The sequence below is a fragment of the Heteronotia binoei genome, chromosome 16 (assembly GCF_032191835.1).
Source record: "Heteronotia binoei isolate CCM8104 ecotype False Entrance Well chromosome 16, APGP_CSIRO_Hbin_v1, whole genome shotgun sequence".
Taxonomy (NCBI): Eukaryota; Metazoa; Chordata; class Lepidosauria; order Squamata; family Gekkonidae; genus Heteronotia; species Heteronotia binoei.
In genome coordinates, this window is record NC_083238.1 from 29,649,421 (window position 1) to 29,671,394 (window position 21,974).

Here is a 21,974-nt window from a genome sequence, read left to right on the forward strand (position 1 = left end):
ATACCAAACCATACCCTCACTACAGAAGCAAAATATCTACTAAGAGAGAACCAGGTTGGTAAACATTTGCCAATTCCTCACCGAGATATTTCTTTTTATCTCAGATCATCTGCGATAAACCCTCAACCCCTCCTAATGAATCCATGCAACTCTGAACAATCCATTTTAAATTTTGCAATACGTGCTCTGATTATCTGCAAGCATTTTCTGGGTGGTTTTCTATATAATTTCTACAGCATTTCTCATCTCATAATTTTGGGAGATAAATTATGCTGAAAGATTATGATGCGCTAAAATAAAGCTCACTGACCTTTATAGGGCTAGGTGTGGTCAGAAGCTATGAGTCTTTGGGCATGAACCAAAGATAACCAAATTATCTATTTTAAATAATTTATTATGTAATTGATTATATTTAAAACTTTTTACATTGTTTTACTTGAATCATGGAATTCCATGTTTGTGAGCTGCCCTGAGCCCGCCTTTGGCGGGGGAGGGCGGGATATAAGAATAAATTTATTTATTATTATTATTATTATTTGGCTCTTAGCCCATAGCTTAGGGCCTGTACTTTCAAATACCAGCCACTGAACACAGGATCAGCCCTAGACCAAAATACAGTTTCCTCTTTGTTTATTGGTTTATTTATACTGAGTGCTTTTTGTATTGTTGTAAGTCACCTTTGACCCAACATGAGACAGACTGACTCAATAAAGGAAGCCACAGTCTTCAGTTTGCAAGACCTTAGTGAGGCTGCTAATGACAGGATGTTTTGGAGGTCATTTATTCATTTGGTCACCATAAATCAGAAGAATATAACACACATACAAGCCGCTCTGAGTCCCCAGAGGAGAAAAGTGGGACTCTAATATTTAAATATATAAATACATAAACTGCCTCTAATTCCTGTCCCTCCTTCAAGCTCAAGGCAGCATAAATGGCTCACCCTTCCTCCATCTTCCTTTGTACTACAACCTTGTGAGACAGGTTAGGCTGAGAGATAGCTATCGGCCCAAGGTCATCCAGTAAGTACCACAGCTGGGTAGCGATTTGGATCAGTCTCCCCAATACTAGTCAGCAGCTAGTTACACAAACTGGCTCCCTAATATATAAGTATTCCATAAATTAAAACTGAAATATGGTTATTTAGGAAACCAGCAACCCCATCCTATGGTCTGCTCAGCTACGGTTATGGATCTGCTAATGTAATGGTCAACAAAGTAACTGGGACAACCTGTTTCATTTCACTGATGCCTGTTCCCAGACTTGCACTCCAGTAGCTAACAGCGCTCTTGTGATGACAGTCCACTCTGCTCTATTAACTGATAATGACTATTTATTGTCGTTTAATAGCCTACAGAATCTGTTAACATGTGTAAAGATAACCCCTTAGAACGAATCTTTAACTTGCGAGGGAGTATTTGACACTTGTTAATCTACAAAAACCAAGGTTCTATTTGCCACCAGAGGAATAGTGTGGCATTTTATTTTGGTTCTTATTGAAATTAATTCCTCCAGTCTCCAAAGTGCTTACCCAAGTTTAGGGTTGACGACTATAGCTGCTGGTTGGTCCAGAAGAGAGTACACGAGCCACTTCCTGTACCTCCCATCAAGCTTTGCCACCTCCACCCGATTCGTCCCAGAATCAGTCCAGTAAAGATGCCTGGTTTAGATGCAATTAAATAATAAAAAATCCCATCAAAGTGCAAGAAAATCTATTTGCCTTTAAAAATCCAGCAGTCAAATAGAAACAGTCATTGATAATACAAAATAACCTGAATGTGTGACAAATATCATTCTACCACTTCTATTTTTGACCCTTACCTAATCGTGGTGTACAGCTGGATGCAAATGCCTGGCTAGATCGCCATAGTAGTAAATGCTTCACAGAAAGAGGGAGTTTTGCAAGCCACCTCAAAAGAGATGGTTGCAAGTTCCTTTCCTTAAGACACTCTCCTTAAACCTTGGAGATTTAAATTAGTCTCAGCCAGTAGCAAATATCCCTGACTGATTTCCCACTCACCTTATGCCGTTCTCAAGCTCCTCTTCTCAGTGGGGCTTCTGTCCGATTTCACACTGTCTGCCCCGGGGTTGCAACTAGCTTCGCCTTTTTCATGCAGCAAACCGAAACTGGTTTTTAGAGGTTTCTATTTGCTGTGCAAAAAAAGGCGAAGCTAGTTGCAGCCCTGGGGCAGATAGTGTGAAATTGGACAGAAACCCCACTGAGAAGAGGAGCGTGAGAGCGGCATAAGGCAAGTGGGAATCAGTCCCTGTCTTCAGCAAGGTGCTTGAGACAGCGGGGAATGGGATCATACAACTCCAGGATTTTTTTTTAGATGTAACTGATTATCTAAAGCAGGGGTGGCCAAACTTCCTTAATGTAGGAGCCACATAGAATAAATGTCAGATGTTTTAGAGCCGCAAGACATGAATGTCAGATGTTTGAGCGCTGGAAGGAAGGAAGTGAGCAGCCAGGCGTACATTGTACTGGCAGTGCCCCCCTCCCAGCATGCAAAGGAAAGAAGAAAAGGTGGAAAGAAAGCAAATAGATGGGGGAGAGAGATAGAGGTGGAAAGAAGACAACTTTAAAAGTATTCCCCAAGCTGCCAGCTGGCTTGGGTTGGAGAAGTGATTTAAAGAGACAAATGCCTTTTCCAAGCCAACCAACAGGATGGTGGAGGCTTTGAGAGCCACACAATATGCGTGAAAGAGCCACACATAGCTCCCAAGCTCCAGTTTGGTCACCCCGATCTAGAGCCATTTCTGTCTGCTTTCAGCCCTAGTCTTGTTAGGCTGGCTCTTTGGTTGGGAAAAAGGCAGGGGCAAATAAGTCCTGAATTCTTCTGGCCTCCTCAGTGGCTTATTGATGCAATCACTCATGGTATCCTTATGGAATGAGTAGCTAAGCTAGGAAGTGGAAGCACTGTATTCAAGGGGTTCCACTCCTACCTGGTGTTCTGGTGCCCTAATGTGTTGCTGAGAGACAAGTGCTTGACCCTATGGAGTTTAAAATACAAGCTCTCACAGGGCTTCATTCCACACCCCTTGCCATAAACATCTATATGGGTGAAGGGATCTGGAGATTTGATCAGTACACAGATGTCCTTCAGCTCTAGTCCTTCTTTTTTCAGCTGAGTCAGGTGAGACAATAAACATCCTTAACCACTGCCTATAGAGCTGATAGTGGACTGCTTGAGAGCCAATAAACTGAAGTTTAATCCAGATGAAACAGAGGAGGTGTTGGGCCAAGTGAGGTTTGGAGAGGCTACCTGTTCTGGAGGAGGTGGGGTCTGAACTCCCGCTCATGGAGCAAGTGCATTGTTTGGGCTGCTTTTAGATGTAAGGCTACAGGTGTAAGTCTCCCCTGTAGCATACAGTACCCCTGACTAGTTCTGGCTGGTTTGCCAGCTGCAGTCCAACTGGTTCGAAATATGGTGGCTGGACAGCTAACAAGAACAAATGTCAAGGATCACATCACAGCAGATTTAAAAGCTCTCCATTGGCTGCCTGTTGGCTTCTGGGAACAGTTCAAAGTGTTGGTTTATTTATTTATTTTAGTATTGTGTGTGGATGTGCTTGCATGCCTGGAAGTCATAGTGACTTCTGGCGACCCAGAGGGGCTAGGACATTTCAGAGAGGTGGCTTGGATATTGCCTGTCTCTGTATCCTGGCCCTGGTATTCCTGGTGGTCTCCCATCCAAGTACTTGCCAGGGTCGGTCCTCCTTAGCTTTTGAGATCTGATGAGATCAGGCTTACCTGGGCTATCCAGGTCAGGTTGGTTTTTTGGGGGAAGAGTACATTTTTTAATCTCGCCCTTCCTCTGAGTAGCTCAACATGATGTACGTGGTACCTCCTCAACTTTACTCTCTAAAAAAAATCCTCCCATGAGGCAGGTTAGGTTGAGAGAAAATGACTGGCCCGAGGCTATCTGGTAAATGTCATGGTTATTACTAAGAAAGCTTTACACAGAATGTGATCGGAAAACTCAAAGATTGGATTCTCCTGTATGAACCTACACATATGTCTTATGCGAGCCGAAGAACTTTGGGCTAAAAAGAGTTCCCCAACATTTGTCAAGTTTTTACTGCATTCAAAGATGACTAAGATGTCCTGAACAATTTTTATCTAGCCTTTGTACTTACCTTCCAACCCAGTCCACTGCTAAACCAACCGGACTGACCAAATATTTCAGATCCAGATCGACTTCTTTCACAGGATTATTTCTACCACTTTCAAATGTGGGAATATAGGCACGTTTGATAGAACCAAACTCGGCACCGCGTCCCAGAATGCTGTAGTATACAATACCTGGCAGAAAGTTCAGAGATTATTTTCATTATTATCATGTATTTCTTTGTTTAAACAAAGAAATAAAATATTGTATTTATAGCCCACCTTTCTCACTGATACTCAAAGTAGATTGAACAGCGAAAGTCTAACATGAAGAGACAGCTAATAAGCACAGGGTAATATGAGGAGACATCTGATGAGCAATATCTTAGAGGTGGGGCTGTTGCTCAGTGGTAGAGTACCTAGTTGGCACGCAGAGGGTCCCAGGTTCAATCCCCAGCATCTCCACGTTAAAATATGAGGTCGTAGGTGATGTGAAAGACCTCTACCAGAGACCCTGGGGAGCCACTCCCAGTACTGACTTTGATGGACCAAGGGTCTGATTTAGTATAAAGTAGCTTCATGTGTAGAGAGGAGAGTGACCAAGATGATTAGAGGGCTGGAGCATCTTCCCTACGAGGAAAGGCTGAAGAGTCTGGGACTTTTCAGTTTGGAAAAGAAACGACTAAGAGGAGATGTGGTAAAAGTTTATAAAATTACGCTTGGGGTGGAGAGAATTGACAAAGGGAAATTTTTCTGCCTCTCCCAAAATACTAGAACTCATCCAATGAAGCTGATGGGCAGGAGGTTCAGGGAGGACAAAAGGGAAATATTACTTTACACACAGCGTGATTAAAATGTGGGATTTGGTGCCAGAGGATGTACTGATGGCCACAAGAATATATAGCTTTAAGGGAGATTAGATATTCATGGAGGGTAAGTCTATCAATGGCTACTAGCCACAGTGACTGAGGGGAACCTCAGCATTCACAGGCACAAAACCTCTGAATCCCAGAGCCAGGAGGCAACATCAGGGAAGAAGAAGAAGAAGAAGAAGAAGAAGAAGAAGAAGAAGAAGAAGAAGAAGAAGAAGAAGAAGAAGAAGAAGAAGAAGAAGAAGAAGAAGAAGAAGAAGAAGAAGAAGAAGAAGAAGAAGAAGAAGAAGAAGAAGAAGAAGAAGAAGAAGAAGAAGAAGAAGAAGAAGAAGAAGAAGAAGAAGAAGAAGAAGAAGATGATATTGGATTTATATCCCGCCCTCCACTCCGAAGAGTCTCAGAGCGGCTCACAATCTCCTTTACCTTCCCCCCCCCTGTGAGGTGGGTGGGGCTGGAGAGGGCTCTCACAGCAGCTGCCCTTTCAAGGACAACCTCTGCCAGAGCTAGGGCTAACCCAAGGCCATTCCAGCAGGTGCAAGTGGAAGAGTGGGGAATCAAACCCGGTTCTCCCAGATAAGAGTCCACACACTTAACCACTACACCAAACTGGAAAGGCCTTGGCTTCTGTGCTCTGTTGCTAGCCATCCAGGGGAACTATCTGGCCACTGTGTGAGACAGGATGCTGGACCAGATGGACCATTGTCTGATCCAGCAGGGCTCTTCTTATGTGTCGTGACTAAGATCACCAAAATCTGAACGAACATAGCATATACACAGTGTGAATGTAATAAAAATGGTATTGCATCAGTAGAACACACTGAAACAACAATTATGCTTTCATAATTGGCCAGCTCTTGGCCTGCCAAAGCCCCAAGTCGCTCAGTTTACTTCCTGAGAATCTAATACTATTCTCCTCTTGCTGAAATATTTAATGAGTATCTAAATTAGGCAGACAGAAAAACCCATAATGGGCAGAGAAGAGATAGCTTAATATGCAATACTATGTTTTTTAGAAGCACTGGAGTTGTGAAGAGTTTTATCTGTAATGCTGACAGGACAGAGTAAGCTGCTAAAGGAGGCTTAAGTACAAAAATTAAGATGAGGGGCTGTGGCCAAATTATAGAGCATCTACTTGACATTCAGAAGGTCCCAGGTTCAATTCCTGATATTTCCAGTTTAAAAAAAATAGGAAGATGAGGTACTAAGTGACTTGAAAGACTGCTACCTGAGACCCTGGAGAGCCACTGTTAGTCTAAGTAGACAATACCAACCTTGATGGACCAATGGTCTAATTCAGTATAAGGCAGCTTCATATATATTTGCACATTTAAAACCAGACATTTAAATCCTTCAGCGCTGCTTTTGTGTTTATTAGCACAGCATCTTACGGATGAAGGTGTGGCAGTGGTGTACATAATGGATTGGGTTGTACACTGGGATTGCACAGCAGCCACCACAACAGACCCAGAAAAAGTCACTGCTGAGGTTCAAGGGGACTCTCCCTAACAACATAGCAGGCAGGCTGCAGCAAGGAGGAAGAATTCCCCTCTCTTAGCGCCAACGATAATATTATGGTTAGATTTAATTCAATTGAATGTAATCCAATTTGATGTAATTAATTAATAATGGTTTTTAAATTAATGTATTAACTGGTTTTTAAGGTTAATTTAATGTAATGTACCGGTATATTAATGTAATGGTTTATTAATGTACTGTTGTTTTTTGTTGTTGTTAGCCGCCCTGAGCCTGCTTGGCGGGGGAGGGCGGGATATAAATAAAATTTTACTTTACTTTACTCTCTTGTGCAAACAGATCTGGAGCTTGGTTACCATGAGTAGTGGAAATTGCTTTTCTATAGCTTCTTCTCATACAGTTCCAGTAACAATCAGATGAAAGAAAGTGGTATGATTCCACATTGTGCTACATTTAGTTTGTCTCTGTGGGACATCAACCACATCATTGGTGCTTGCCACACAACTTATCTACCTAGACCTTATCAAAAGAACTTCAGGAAAAAGCCACGAGGAAACAGCCTCTATATCTATGCAAATGCCATGAAGACTCTACAACATCTTCTGTTTCAAAAGAAAATCTAACAGTAAGGACAGCTGAGAACACTAACATTCCTCTCTTGATCTGTAAAGGGATTTACAATCTTACTCTCATGATTGCACTCTGAGGTTAGACACTAATTATACCTATTTTGTAAACATGGAACTGAAGGTGAGAGATTATGACAAGCTCAATACCACAAAGTTAATCTGTAGCAGCAGAAGTTCTAGATAACCAGCCCTGTGGACAGAAATATATTTCAGTGCCCATTTGATACCACTGTAATTTTTTTTTTTTTTTTAAAGCCAATACGCAGACAAGATGAGGAACAGGACGTTGAAAACATATGAGTAAGTTATCTAAGCATTCAGGATTGTTAGGATTAACAAACTTATTAACAGGTAAAAGACTGATTATTAAAGCCATAAATATACTCACTGAGGCCTATCCCCTCAGGGTCCCAGTCATAGTCTATAGCCTGGATATGCTCCTCATCATCGATATAGTCAGAGTATTGCTCTGATGACATATTATACCTCCGAATACGGACATTATCAGGCAGAAGCAATATTGGAGGGTTACCTGGAAAAGAAAAAAAACACTGATGTGCCTTACACAAAAAACCTTGCCTCCCATCTATCTACATTTCTCTTCTGACTTTCCTCTAAGAAGCCCCCAGAAACTTTTATTGTTCTCACTTCTTCCACTTTGTTTTCACAGAAATCAGTGAGATAAGGTAGACTGACAGCCAGTGATGATCCCAAGGTCTCAGGCTTACTGCATGCTATCCCAAGGTCTCGGGCCAACTGTCCACAGAAGACCCACAGCAAACCCCTAAGCTGCTGCTGCATAACAGCAGCCATTGTTACATGCCCAGTTCCTCTGGTTAGCAGCAGCATGACTGGGCCCCCTGTGGAATGTCTGGGCAGCCTCCAAGACTGTTCATAACACTATGTTGTGCAGCCATTGTCACTTGTTAGCCTAGAGAGGCAACAGCAAAAGTAAGCAGCAGAAGCTGCCATCAACATTTTCTGGTCTCTGTCTGCAAAAGAAGCGGAGGACAAGGAGTTGCAGTTGTCTGAATGCAGACACAGACAGACATCACCAGTTGTTTCCCAGAACCACCTTGCTCACAGTGCAAGCTGGGATACCAGCTGTGCCTCCGCCAGGGAGACAGGAGAGAGAGTGGAAGTGTGTGTTAAGGAAAACTAGAATGTGAATGCGGTGTAGAGACAGTGGGTGTGATCAGAACAGGAGTCAGCTGCTGCAGTCTCTGGACTTTAACAAAGCTGACACTATTAAGACGTGCTGTGATCAGATGGTGCCTGCCAGGCCGGCAGCACAGGCCGCACATGTGCAGAGTGGAGCAACGACACCACTCCTGTGTGTGTGGCTTGCCCAGGCCAATCAGACAGCCAGAAATGTGCTACAGAAGCACCACAAGGACTTTGCCACCAGGAAGTTCCTGGTAGCTATTCAATCTGTCTCCCAGTGGTCGTATCACGAGGTAAGGACAGGTGGGTCACAGGGGACAGGTGTGCATGTTTGATCGCACCCCTTCAATCTCAAGGTGGGGGGGTGGCTATGGCAGGCCAAAATGCCTGTCTGATCACACCCAGTGTGGCGTAGTGGTTAAGAGTATCAGTCTAGTATCTGGGAGACCCAGGTTTGAATCCCTGCTCATGCCCTGGAAGCTTGCTGGGTGACCTTGGGCCAGTCACGTTTTCTCATCCTAACCTGCCTCACAGGGTTGTTGTGGGGATGAGATGGAGGTGAGGGGAATGATGTATGCTGCGTTGGGTCCTCATGGGGAGAAAGGGGTGGGGGTACAAATAAATAAAATAAATGTTTGTCTGCAAGCCAAATCCTGTTTCACACAGTAACTATAGTTAAAATAAACAGTGGTGTCATGTTATGTCTGATTCAAGCCAGTGTGATCTTGAATTGTTCATTATATGCAACAATATACCTCACTATCGCTGCTCCCTTTGCTTTTTTAGGATTTGAGACAAGGTTTCCACCTACTCAAATTATATCACACATCAAAGTCACAGGCATAGCCTAAAAAGGCCCCGTGACTCTTTTTATGTGACAGCTATCTGAGTGACTGATGTTATAAACGGGTTGTGCTTTGTCTATTTATGCTCATTAGTCCATGAATCATTAGTGACAATCTGTCAGCACAGCGTCATTGATTTATATCAATATAATCTGCCTTTAGAGAAACTGCCGCAACATTAATTTTCTTCCTGCTGACAACCAATGACAGAATGAACAGGTCTCTTGTTTTCTAGAAGTCTCCAAGGAAAGGGGGGAGGACACCGTAATCAAATGTGAGAGTATACATTTCTTCCCCAGCTTCAGTAGCCTCAGATTTAACAGTGGTTTTACCTACACTTCTACACAACTGCACTGCAAAATAAAAACATATAGTAAGGAGAGACAGCATAGTACAGGTGAAGATAAGAGGGAAGACAGATCTCAGAAGGAAGTCTGGCACGCATATTTTCAAAGTACCTCTCCATTCCTGCGGTAGGTAGAGCTTACCAGTGGCTGCACACTGTGTCCCCTGCAGATCTCCAACAGATCTAAATCCCTCTGCACAGAAACATTCGTAACTTCCCTTGGAATTCTTACAAATCTGTGGGCATGTTCCAAAGATCTCACACTCATTGATGTCTGAAGGCAAACGGAAAAAAGCATGATTTTACATTTGGGGCAGGGGGGCAGTTACATTTAAGACTAAAAGAAATGCTTTCCTGGACCTGAACCCAACACTTAGCATCACTTTCTTTTCCTTCTTCAGCTCTTTGTTTTATCTTTCTGTTTGTTCTGTCTTCTCACTGTTCCTGCTCCAGTTCTTTGTACTGCCCTCTCCCTAAGATTCCTCATAGCTCTTCTTCCATTTGGAGACTCAGCTCCAGCAATGTGTAAATGAAAGTAGAAATAAATCTGATGCAATTCCACTTCCACATGACTTTATGTAACACTTTATGGTGTCCAGAGCAAGTGGAAGAATGATTCAGGATATGTTATATTTAATATAGGCTGGTGTTGGGTTTTCTTCACAGTTCAACTTGTGTAACCCAAACGCATGTGGAAATTGCCTTATTTTTATCCAGAGCCTTCATATTTATCCAGCGCTGTCAAAATGAACCTGATTTGTAGAGCTCCTGGATAAAGGGGTTTTAAATGATGGAGTTTAGTGCTGCCAAACTGGTTCAAGTCTCCATGGCTCTGGATAAAAATGAAGGCATGAAGGTTAGAAAAAAATCCCCATGTAGAATTAGCCAGTTTGACTTTCAACATTTGGTCATTGTTAGTTTAATTAAGCCAGAGCAAACAAACAAACAAAAAAATCCCAATCCATGAAGGTCTTTGAAAGAGCTCTCACACTCTGAACTGACCCCCAAAGTAAACTGGTATGATGATTACTATGATATCATTCCTGTTCGTTGATACGGAATATAATACTATATTGTTGCATTGAGGGGGAAAAAAGACTACGCAGCTGAAAACAATCCTAACATAGAAGCAACAAAGTGTACCCTAAAAGACGAAGAGGAAAGTCAACATATGGTGCTCATGTGGAGAAAGCCAAGCACACTACAATCAATTCCTGCTGATATCACCTGAACTGGTTGGGCTCTGAGGATTAATTTTTAAAATCTATATTTATTAATATATTTACATTCTGCCTTTACTGAGAGCTCAGGGCCAACTCAGGAAGAAAAATGAATGTACTCTGAAGAGTCCACAGAACAGGAAAGTGTTAGAGATAAAAAAAATAATTTATGAACTGGAATCCAAATGCTATGAAAGAAATATGACTCTACATTTTAAAAAAAAAAACCCTCAGGGGAGACTTTTTTTAATGGCATAATGAAAGTGACAAAAGGATTTATTAGGGCAACACATCACTGAACATTCCTAAAACAGAAAACAATCTGATGATAGAAAGTACCGTCACAGGTGTTTCTATTCTGTTCGCTGGGTCTATATCCCGGTCTGCAGGTACATATAAAGCTTCCTTCATTTAGGTTGGTACAATTGTGTTCGCAGATATTTTCAGCACAAGTTCTACCTGTTCCAGAGTCTAAGAGGAAGGAGACTCACAATTTTTATTTGAAAGCAACAGCAGATATAGAAAGAATTCAAATCAACGTAAGCCCACCCATAAGCAGCATAGCTATCAACAAGATTATCAACACTGACGGGTAACTTTTTGTGCCCTGTGTTATTGGCTTGTCGTTCGTGAAGGTTATTGGAAAGGTATAATATAATGTGCAACAAACACTGCCAGAATGCACCACACAAGAAGTTTCTGATTTATCTGTTGTACAGGGCTGAACTGAAAAGGAATGGCAATTTTCTTGAATACTGATGAGCACCAAAAGATCCCTTCCCATTTTCAAGGATCGTTTATGGATCATTACACAATGAATAAAAGTGTTTGGCAATTCAGGAAGCACTGCCCTAAACAGACCTCGTTTGCCCTTATATTCCTGATAGCCTAAGATTCACGTGGCCAGTATAGGAAACTTTCAGAAGGGACTAGATTCTTCTTTTTCAGTGATGTTAGCATGATTAACTACTTAGCATAGGTTGAGACCATTCAAGAAGAAACCCGAATACAGGGAAAACTATAGCCAAAGCAGAGACAGATTGAGGAAATAATGGCTGTGGATATGTAGAGGGCTTTCAGGAACTTTTCACAATCATTACTGATTGTGCATCAACCCCCTTTCAGCAGCACCTTACAGTTTTTCAAACATGATTAACAGAAGCAAAATTCACAGACGATGTTCAGTTTACCTATCTTGAAGCTGAGCCTATCTTGTGCTTGTGGCAGTAAGCTGTCACCTCAAAGAGAGTATGTTTCAAGCATGAGTCAGAGGGCTAGTGGCTCATATCATGGATCACACTAGCTTGATCTCATCAGATCTCAGAAGCTAAGCAGGGTTCAGCCCTAGCTAGTATTTGAATGGGAGATCACCAAGGAATATAAGGGTTGTGACATGGAGACAGCCAACGACAAACTGCCTCTGAACATCTCCTGCCTCCATCGGGTTGCCATAAGTCAGCTGAGACCCGATGGCACTTTCCACCACCACATTTACTGACAAAGATGCTAGTGATTCTTACAAACCAATGGGGCATGAGGAAATAACACAGAAAGGACCTTGGAGAGACAGGGTGTTGAGAAGCCCTGTGGGCAAACTGCTGATCAAGTTGGTATTTTGTTCTGGTTTTTGTCCTTACAGATCTGGAAGGGACTTGGCCGTCTGTGTACCAGCTCCATCAGAAGCTAAGCAACTGAGGATCCAAGACAAAGTGAAATCTTGTAGAAAGTAAAAATGGAGCTTCACTGGCTATTCAGCCTACATTATCCCCACTAGAACTGAAAATTGCCAAACATCGACTGGTCCCTAGGACTAATAGAATGATGTTGTAGCAAACATCAGAATACCAGTATCCTTCAGTTTGGTGTGTGGATTCTTTTCTGGGATAACTGGGTATGATTCCCCACTCCTCCACTTGCAGCTGCTGGAATGGCCTTTGGTCAGCCATAGCTCCCATAGAGCTGTCCTTGAAAGGGAAGCTTCTTTGAGAGCTCTCTCAGCCCTATGTTTGTTGTGGGGGAGGAAGTTAAAGGAGATTGTAAGCTGCTTTAAGACTCTGAGATTCAGAGTGAAGGGCGGGGTATAAATCCAATATCTTCTTCTTCTTACAACCTGCACTGGACTACAAGAGGAAACTCTGAGTCCCTGTTGCCACAGCCCCACTCCACTGAAATAGCTACTGTTTTAAGGTCCTTGTAGAAAAGCACCAAACTTATGGTCTTTCAGGTGTGTGGTGGAGGAAGGCTGTCCATGCTCAATAATTGAATTAATTAATATGTAAAACGTTATATGAAGAACTAAAATACAGAAGAAAGAAGGAGGCATCTAGGATGGGAATGTGTGGGGGGGGGAGGGGTGTGTGGCATTGCCACTAAAACCACAGCTGAACATCTCTTGACAGATTACAATAGTCTCTGACATATCACAATAAACGTTCACAAGATTTGCCAGCCCTGTTGTATCCATACATACACAAGCTCGCACCTTACAATGGTGTTTCCCCCGTAAGTCACAAGTACTGTGATACTTACTGCAGCCAAGTTCATCAAAGTGATCTCCGCAGTCATCGTAATTGTCACAGACGTAGTGTAGTGGGATGCAGTTTCCATTGCCACACTTGAATTCTTCACTGGTGCAGGGCTTAGGAGTGGGTTCTCTGCCTGTAGGCAGAAGACACACTCACACTGTAGGTCATATTACGTAAAGTGCATACGACAGACCTTAAAGTACCTAGGTGAGTACCTAAAGTATGCACGTGTATGTAAGTACTTTAAGTACCTAAATTAAGGCAACTTAGCCATCACAGAGGGCCACTTTATCAATGACTGGCTGGGTCATAGCACATTCGAATATCTTGTTCCTAATTATACAATTCTTCATTAAGATGATGAACTTTGCAAATCACAACGAATAAGTTGTACACCTCCATTTTGTCACACTCTCTCTAATCACACCCTCCATCCCGGGTTGTGACCAGGGTCAGCCCTGCCACTAGACAAACTAAGCGATTGCCTAGGGCACTGGTCTTCTGGGGGTGCAAATTGGGTGCCCCCATGTGACTCGGTGACATTAGTGTGTGTGTGGGGGGCATGCGCCAGAAGTTTGTCTGGCACCCTAGGCAAGGCTAACTTCTGGCCAGCCCCGGTTGTGACCTTTCCTACTCATATGGGGCTCTGCTAATGTAGTTTCAACCAATTTACAGGATAAAGCATGATAAGCAAGGATGTGTGATTTGGATCCGGAAATATTTGAAGTCATTGAATAATGTTGTAATTGGAATGATTATCAATATTATATTTCAAATCCAAATGTTCTAGATATTTTGAATGATTCCTAGTATTCGGCAACTCACTGACTGTGATAGAAAGCAGGCTAGGCTGTTTACAAGAGGAGGGAAGTGAGCCTGAGAAAGGGAACTGAAAAATTCTCCAGGCAGCCTGACACCATTGATGGTAGAAGCAAAAAGCTCAGTTTTCCCTGACTGGTGTTGTTACAGTCAGAAAAGACATCCCAGAAGTGGAGGTGCACATGCAAGAACAAGCTGGAACAGCCTACTGGCTTATTGGACTAGAAGGAGTCTGTTTGGGGAGGTCTGGCCAAGGCAGCTGTTGTTGTTGGGGGTTTTTAAGTAGAACGTGGCTATTCCTATTTATATTAATGGAGTTGAAGATATTTGGAAATTCTGGATTTTCTAAATTCTGAATCCAAAGGGTCCTAATTCCAAACCTGGATTCTGAATACAGATTTTGGTGCTAGTGCACATCCCTAATGATAAAACTTAGTGTCCCTCCAACACAATGAGTAGAATTTGATTCAATCATACAGTGTTCAGTTAAATTCACAGTTCAAATTAAAAGACTCTAAAAATGTCTTTGAGGGACAATGTAAAACTTTGTAAAGCTTTATAAAACATCAGCTGTAGTTCGTTAGCTGCAGCAGCTTCTGAGTCAGAAAACAAAAGCAGAAGCTTATTAACTATTTAAACAGCCAGAGCTTGGGAAAGACGAAACAGCTGCACCAAAATTAAAAGTGAGGTGATAAGATAAGACTATTTAAAAACAATTCTATCAAGGCAAGATAAAAGGTAGAAGATTGAAAACAACTTAGCGTTTTTAGGAGTGAAGAAACAAACGTCTGCCTTCCTCCGAGTCTGCGCAGTCTGAATCATACAGTGAAAGCTTTCAGACTACTGTTCCAAGTATTGGGGGCCAATCAAGAAACTCAAAATGGTCCCCTTTTCCTTGTCATATTCCTCACAAAAGAGATCCCCAATTACATCATCCTCTAACAAATGAAATTCTCACCTTAGACATGACATCCCACATTCCGATGAAGTAACTAAACCCAACCCTTTATCCGAAGACATTCCCAGATCCCAAATACCCCCTCTGAAATGCCTCCTTTGGAACGCTTCTACTTACTATGGTTATTCCATAATGTGATTCTGTATTTTACTCTCATGCTATTCTGACTGCTTTGGTGTATTTTATTCTGCTCAAATATATGATAACTGCTTTCCTATTATATCCAGATCTTGGTTTTCTTTGCAAACCTGTTCAGGACTCCTATCACTTTGTCACAGATCCCTATCACTTTGACACAGATCTTGTTAGAAGCAGGGGTGGAATTCTAGCAGGAGGTCCTTTGCGTATTAGGCCACACACCCCTGATGTAGCCAATCCTCCAAGAGCTTACAAAAAAGAGCTTTGTCAGCTCTTAGAGGATTGGCTATATCAGGGGTGTGTGGCCTAATATGCAAAGGACCTCCTGCTAGAATTCCACCCCTGGTTAGAAGTAAGAGATGGAGGAAGAGTGTTTTGTTTTGTTCTGTTTGTCTGTTTTGCTCAGGACTGGCTGTACTTGTGAGACTTTTGATCTAGCCTGGACCATTCACATAGATGAGAGATTTACTGGATGAGAAACAAACATGTACGTACAAATGAAATATCCCAAAACATAACCCCTACACAACTGTTCTAATAGTATAAATTCCTAAGAAGGTTAGTAAGTTCTGATAGAAACCTTAAGCCAGGAATCACATTAACTTTATCAATCTCTAAACTTTATGTTCATTGAGAAACCTACAATGTTCTTCTGCCTCGTCGCTTCCATCTCCACAGTCGTCTTCTTGGTTGCACAACTCATGGCTGTAGATGCAGCGGTTATTTCCACAGCGGAAACGGAACGGTGACTCACAGACAATGTCCACTGAAATTAAATACGTCAGTGATCTTCAAATCTTGTTTACAGAACACCAATATAAAAGGTACTCTAAATGCAACCCTAATCTACCGTTAGAAGTGATCCCCATAATATTTTAGTCATATATTCTTTATAGGTGTGGGTCAATGCAGACGTAATGCATAATTCGTCTCAAGTGTGGTTGGAAGGATTGAAAGCAGGCTACAGGATCATAGATTCTCCCTGTGGTTAAACTGTCAGACTAGGGGGCTGGGGAGATCTGGATTCCCATCACTGCTGCATTCAGGAAGCCACTTTCAAAGAGTGAGACAAAGCTCCCTCCCCTGTATGGTGCTGAGACAAATTTAAGCTGTACAAACCTATGACTTTACATTTTACGGGCAGAACATGACATGCAATTTTTATGTTGTTTGCTTGAACTATTAGCCATGAAATTCACTGAGTGATCTTCAACTTTCTCATTCTCTCAGCCTAATCTATCTCACAGACTGCTGTCAAGATAAAGAAGGAAACTTCTCGGATGATAAAAGTGTAATCATAGCTAGAACATAGCCTTGTCCATCATCAGGTTCCATGTTATATTTCCATATTTAGCTGTTATATGTGAACAATATTAACCATGGTTAGCACAAGCCAGGAGGTGCCCCAGAATTACCTTCTAGAAACTACGTTCCATGTCCTATAACCTAATATTTAAATTCCAGATAAGCTACCTGTAACAGTTCCTCATTGGGTTCTGGTCACCTAAGCTTCTTAACAAGCGAGAGTATTTTTTTTTAGTTTAGTTTTTAAACTGAATATAGGATTTTGCATAGTAATTGTAAACAGCATTCACCTTTGCTTATCCAAGATGCATATATTGAGAAGGAATTGATGTCACTAAACACCACTAATTAATCAGGCATGCTTTTCCTTGAGATCTGTTCATTTCAGCCTTAACCAATGCTTTGTTGTGTACCCAAATCAAAGGGTGAAGTAAGTTAATTTAAAAATCATGACAACTGATCAGTCAGCCCTGATTGACTGCTGTTTGCTCGTTTGCTTTATCAATCATTTGAAGGGTGGAGTTTGCCAACAGAACCCTCGATGAACGATTAAGGACTTCTATATACAGCTTAGGGACTTTTTCGTTTGGGTAAATTGTTCAATATCTTTATTCTTTTCTATTTATCTTCATGAAAAGGCATCCTACTAGTAATGTGGATTAATGATGCAACAAAACACTACGTAAACCTACCTAAAACTGTTTTGCAATGGCAAAATTGTCCTGCTGTAGATGGCCCCGGTTTACCCAATCTCATCAGATCATGGAAGTTAAGAAAGTTCAATCCACCAAGGATGTCCAGGGTGGCTACACAGAGGCAGGTAAAGGCAACCCACCTTCACTTCTTGCTTTGAAAACACTACGGGGTCACCATAAGTTGACTGTAACTTGTTGGTACTTCCTGTCGTCAGTTTTTACCCACATGTTTTTCCATATTACTCATATATTTTCTTTCATAACATGCACTGAAGTATATCCACCATGAGGAGAGTATAGAGCACTGTTCTTGAAGAGGGCAACTATCTTATATTCTAATAGCCACCCATGGTTCCCATTTGCAGATAGCTAATCCAAGGACTGGGGCCTTGTGGAAGCTAAAGAGACTTTTCAGCAAACTCCCCAAGTTTGTAGAAAATCTTAATCATAAAATACATAGATGGATTTTAACTCCCCCCCCCACACAAGGAAAACAACATTCTCTGCTGAAGCACAGCAGGCTGGTCGGCAGCAGCTGTGCAGTTTGGAGCTCCACACTGAGTCCATCAGCAGAGTGGCAGTGGCCACAAAACTCAGGAGCCACACTGGGCATGCCACCACTGAAGCTTGGCAGCTATGCTGGGCATGCTTCTATCCGCAGTGCAGCCCAGGCAGAGCCCCGGGGCTGAGCCAGACTCTGCAAGAGAGATGGGGGGGGAGATGAGATTCCCCCTCCCCATGAGTCTTGCAGGCCCCTCCTTGTTTCTCAGAATGATTGCAGTAGATAGCCTAGAAGATACTTCACATTCAGATACATCTACATCAAGGTGGCCAAACTGCAGCTTGGGAGCCACATATGGCTCTTTCACACATATTGTGAGGCTCTCAAAGCCCCCACCACCCCATCAGCCAGCTTGGAGAAGGCATTTGTCTCTTGAAATCAATTCTCCAAGCCAAGCCAGCTGACAGCTTGAAGAATGCATTTAAAGTTGCTTTCTTTTCACCTCTCCCTCCCCTCTCCCTCCCTCATCTATTTCCCTTTTTTCCTGTCTGTCTTACAGTTCTCAAACATTCTGCCCTTCCTGTCTTGCAGGTCTCAAACATCTGACATTTATTCTCTGTGGCTCTTATGTTAAGTGAGTTTGGCCACCTCGATCTACATATCGTTTAGTATCTATGTCACACAGGTACTGACAATTCTGCAGGAAACATATATGGTTAACATCCAGAACTCCATAAGCAGTTCAAATATATCTGTGAGGAGCCTTTCATCTTTTAGTTCTCTTACAGCAGTCCTTTGTGCCACACAACAAATTGTTTTTTGTGCCTGAGAAGGATATGAAAAGCAGTTTGTTATGCGGTGGTGACAGAAGGAGAGGGGCTACTGTCCAAGCGCAAAAAATCCCGTGCATGCCCCAATTCTTAAGCACCCTGGAGGAGGAGTTGCGATTCTGTCCATAACATCAAAATGTTCTCCAGCTTACAGCAGAGGTGAAGTTCCTCGTCTGAGCCATCTCCGCAGTCGTCATCACCATCGCATTTCCAGTGGGACTGAATACAGACATGGTTTTTGCACTCAAACATTGTGCGTGGACAATAAGTGCCATTTGGATAGCGAGTGGCTGGTAAAAAAAGAAACTCCTTGTGAATTCTACTAAGTTGGCTTAGTCCTCATAATACTATGTAGACATTTGCAAACATTTATTCTCAAGGCTTTTTTTGGTAGAAAAAGCCCACCAAGAACTCACTTTAGGCCACACCTCCTGACATCGCCATTTTTCACACAGGGCTTTTTTGTAGAAGAAGCCCAGCAGGAACTCATTTACATATTAGGCCACACCCCCTGACATCAAGCCAGTCAGAACTGCGTTCCTGCTCAAAAAAGCCCTGCTTATTTTGTTTCTTCTCTGATGGTCTCATTTTAGCCTTTTATAAATTTCTGCAGTTGGTCATACAGTTGACCAACCCATTCACTGAATATATAACAGGTCAGAGATGTTGACCAGGAACTGTGATACCTCGCTCATTAGGTCCTCCAGAGTACAAAGAAGAAGGTATTTTATTTCAGTGAGACTGTGCTGAATATTAACTGAACACTAAACTAATGAGCAGGAAAACAAAACAAAGCAAATTTAAAATACTGTGCTCTTAATTCAATACATTAACAAGGTAGCGAAGGAACTCGTACACAGTCTCTCTTTGCATACCACTCTCCACTTCTCCAGTCTAGTTTGTTTGCAGGAAAGATTTGTGCCTGAGATAGGGAGATGTGTGCTACCAATCAGGATACACAGCAATTGACCAATGGAGCTTATCACTATATTGCAACTTTTTAACTTCATCCATTATAAGAACACATCTATGATACATTAGCTTATATTTTTTCACATATATCAATGAAGCATGAAAGGTAATAACACCCTTAACTTGCCAAAAAGAATACTTTTACCCCAAATAAAACAGAATTCTGTCCCCCCACACCCACTCTTGCCAAAGTTCAAGGAACTCACGACAAGTTGCTTCATCAGAGAAATCCAGACAGTCTGCACTTCCATCACACTGGAACCGCTCTGCAACACAATGCCCACTGTCGCACTGGAAATAGCCTGGATGGCATGTTCTTAGTTCTGAAAAAAAAGCAACAAATCATAACTAAAACACCTCTTACGAAGACAAGAAGTGACAAATTATAATTTTATCGAGATGTTTCAAGCCAATAGTTGGGATACTTGTTGCAATACACACCACAGTCACGTTCATCGGAGTTGTCCTCACAGTCATTGTCATGGTCGCATATCCACCGAGAAGGAATACAACGCAGGTTATCACAACGGTATTCACTCTCTGTGCATTCACGGGGACCTTGTGATAAAACCAAATGCAATACATAAATAAAGTGCATGAAAATGGGATGGGCATCTATGGGACAGAATGAATTCACTGAACTTATCTCTCACTTGGCTGCTTTGCTGTTGAAGCATCTCGAGTCCTCTACACTGCTCTGGAGGGTTCAAGGACCCTCAGGAACAGAGTGGGATACAGCAGAGGGAGCTGCAGTTCATCAGCTACAATGACTTATTCAAGCTCTTTTGCAAATGAAGCTACAGCTCATGCCAGAGGCAGGAAAATTTCTGCCAATTCTCCCTTCTTGCTGTTGTCACCCCATATACTACTCTTTTCCTAAACTCACCAAACCCCAGTCCCCAAGAGCATCTTTTCAAGGAATACAGGATGGTATAAGAGAAGTAGGAGAGGTCCATTCTGTGAGCTGCTCAGCAGTAAGATCCAACTCACAGATGTTTCACAAATACCCAGTCCCGTGCAGGTTTATCAAAAACAACTTTAATTCCCAGCTAATGAAAGCTTAAGGGCTATCATTAGGATTGAGTTTGCAAAACCAGGCTATTTGTTAAATTGATAAGAAAGCCGCATAAATGTCTCCTGAAGACAAATCTTCATGACACGTCTTATAGAAAAATATAAAAAAAATTAATGCAGAAAAATATTATGAGTAAATAATAAATATCTGAATGCATCAATAAAGTATAATAGGTTGATCCGGATTCCATAATTTAAGCTGATGAATGGTGCTTCATCTCTTTATATTGAGAAAAATATAACTTTTAAAATTTGAACTTGTACCTCTTCTGACACTGTACACACACACACACACACACACACACACACACACACACATATATATATATATATATATATATATATATATTTATATATAGTAGAAAAGAGCAAGGCTCCAGTAGCTTCACAAAATTTGTGGCAGCGTATGAGTTTTTGTGGGTATTTGGAGTCTGAAGAAGTGAGCGATGACTTACAAAAACTGCCACAAATTTTGTCTTTAAGGTGCTACTAGACTCCTGCTCTTTTCTACTGCTACAATTAAGACTAACAAGGCTACCCATTTTAATATATAGTGCATGCATATATATGTGTGTGTGTGTGTATGTATATATATATATATATATATATATATAGTGTATGCATATATTGTGCCCATGCATGCATTCATCCATCCATCCATCAGACCTTTACTTCCATTAGTAACGTGCACAAGTATTACAGGATTAATACATTTTTCATATACAATATAACAGTGTTTCTAATAGTTGTTTTGCCTGCCAGCTTTTAAGGCAGCATTTGAAGGGGTCTAAAGGAATAGATCAAAAGATCAAAAAACCTGAACTACTTGGCAGTTCACAGCAATGTAGATAGTATTTCCCTGAAAAGACCATCTGTACTGAAATAGTTTGAATTGCATGGAAAGCAAAACTTACTGCAGTTTTGTTCATCAGACCCATCTCCGCAGTCATTATCTCCATCACACTTCCACCGAAGTGGGATACACCGGTGATTATCACAGCGGAAATCTCCCAAAGGATTGCAAGTCATCTCCTCTGCAATACATGCAAGAAATAGACTAGCCGGACCACCAGCACATAAAAGCATTCTCAGGTCTGACTTTGGAAGAGAAATGGTAGGGTTTTTTTTTTTGGGGGGGGGGGGGGGGATCACGCACGAGAAGTGCAAAACAACAGGCACTTCAAAGAATGTTTCAGACTTAGTAACAATTAGTTATTAGTGACTGACTTAGTAACAATTAGTTATTATTAGACAATTAGTTATTATTATACTTTAAGTCCAACTTCTCTGTCACCATAGCACTCAAGGAAGTTTAAATAGAATTCACAGGAAGACTAAATCTGGACACTTAGTGGATCTGAAATGGTTAGCTTTGGCTACATTGCTATACCATATGCCCTCCAACCATGCCCTGGGACCATACATATACTTTATGGAAGACAAAGAAAAACCCTGTAACCAGAGTCCTCTCTTTGTGTCTTACTAGTGCAGAAAAT

The 21,974-nt window shown here is 41.8% G+C and overlaps 1 protein-coding gene across 1 annotated transcript in view; it reads right to left on the reverse strand.

Moving 5' to 3' along the window:
* LRP2 (LDL receptor related protein 2) overlaps positions 1–21,974 on the reverse strand; it is a 204,885-nt gene that overhangs the window by 14,689 nt on the left and 168,222 nt on the right. The window contains exons 58-68 of the mRNA XM_060257327.1: positions 21,393–21,512; positions 19,846–19,962; positions 19,611–19,727; positions 18,585–18,722; positions 15,744–15,866; positions 13,190–13,318; positions 11,000–11,131; positions 9,583–9,714; positions 7,474–7,617; positions 4,141–4,306; positions 1,532–1,660 (exon numbers count right to left, since the gene is read on the reverse strand). Of these exons, the coding sequence (XP_060113310.1) occupies positions 1,532–1,660; positions 4,141–4,306; positions 7,474–7,617; positions 9,583–9,714; positions 11,000–11,131; positions 13,190–13,318; positions 15,744–15,866; positions 18,585–18,722; positions 19,611–19,727; positions 19,846–19,962; positions 21,393–21,512 (1,447 nt within the window). The remainder of the gene's footprint in view (positions 1–1,531; positions 1,661–4,140; positions 4,307–7,473; positions 7,618–9,582; positions 9,715–10,999; positions 11,132–13,189; positions 13,319–15,743; positions 15,867–18,584; positions 18,723–19,610; positions 19,728–19,845; positions 19,963–21,392; positions 21,513–21,974) is intronic.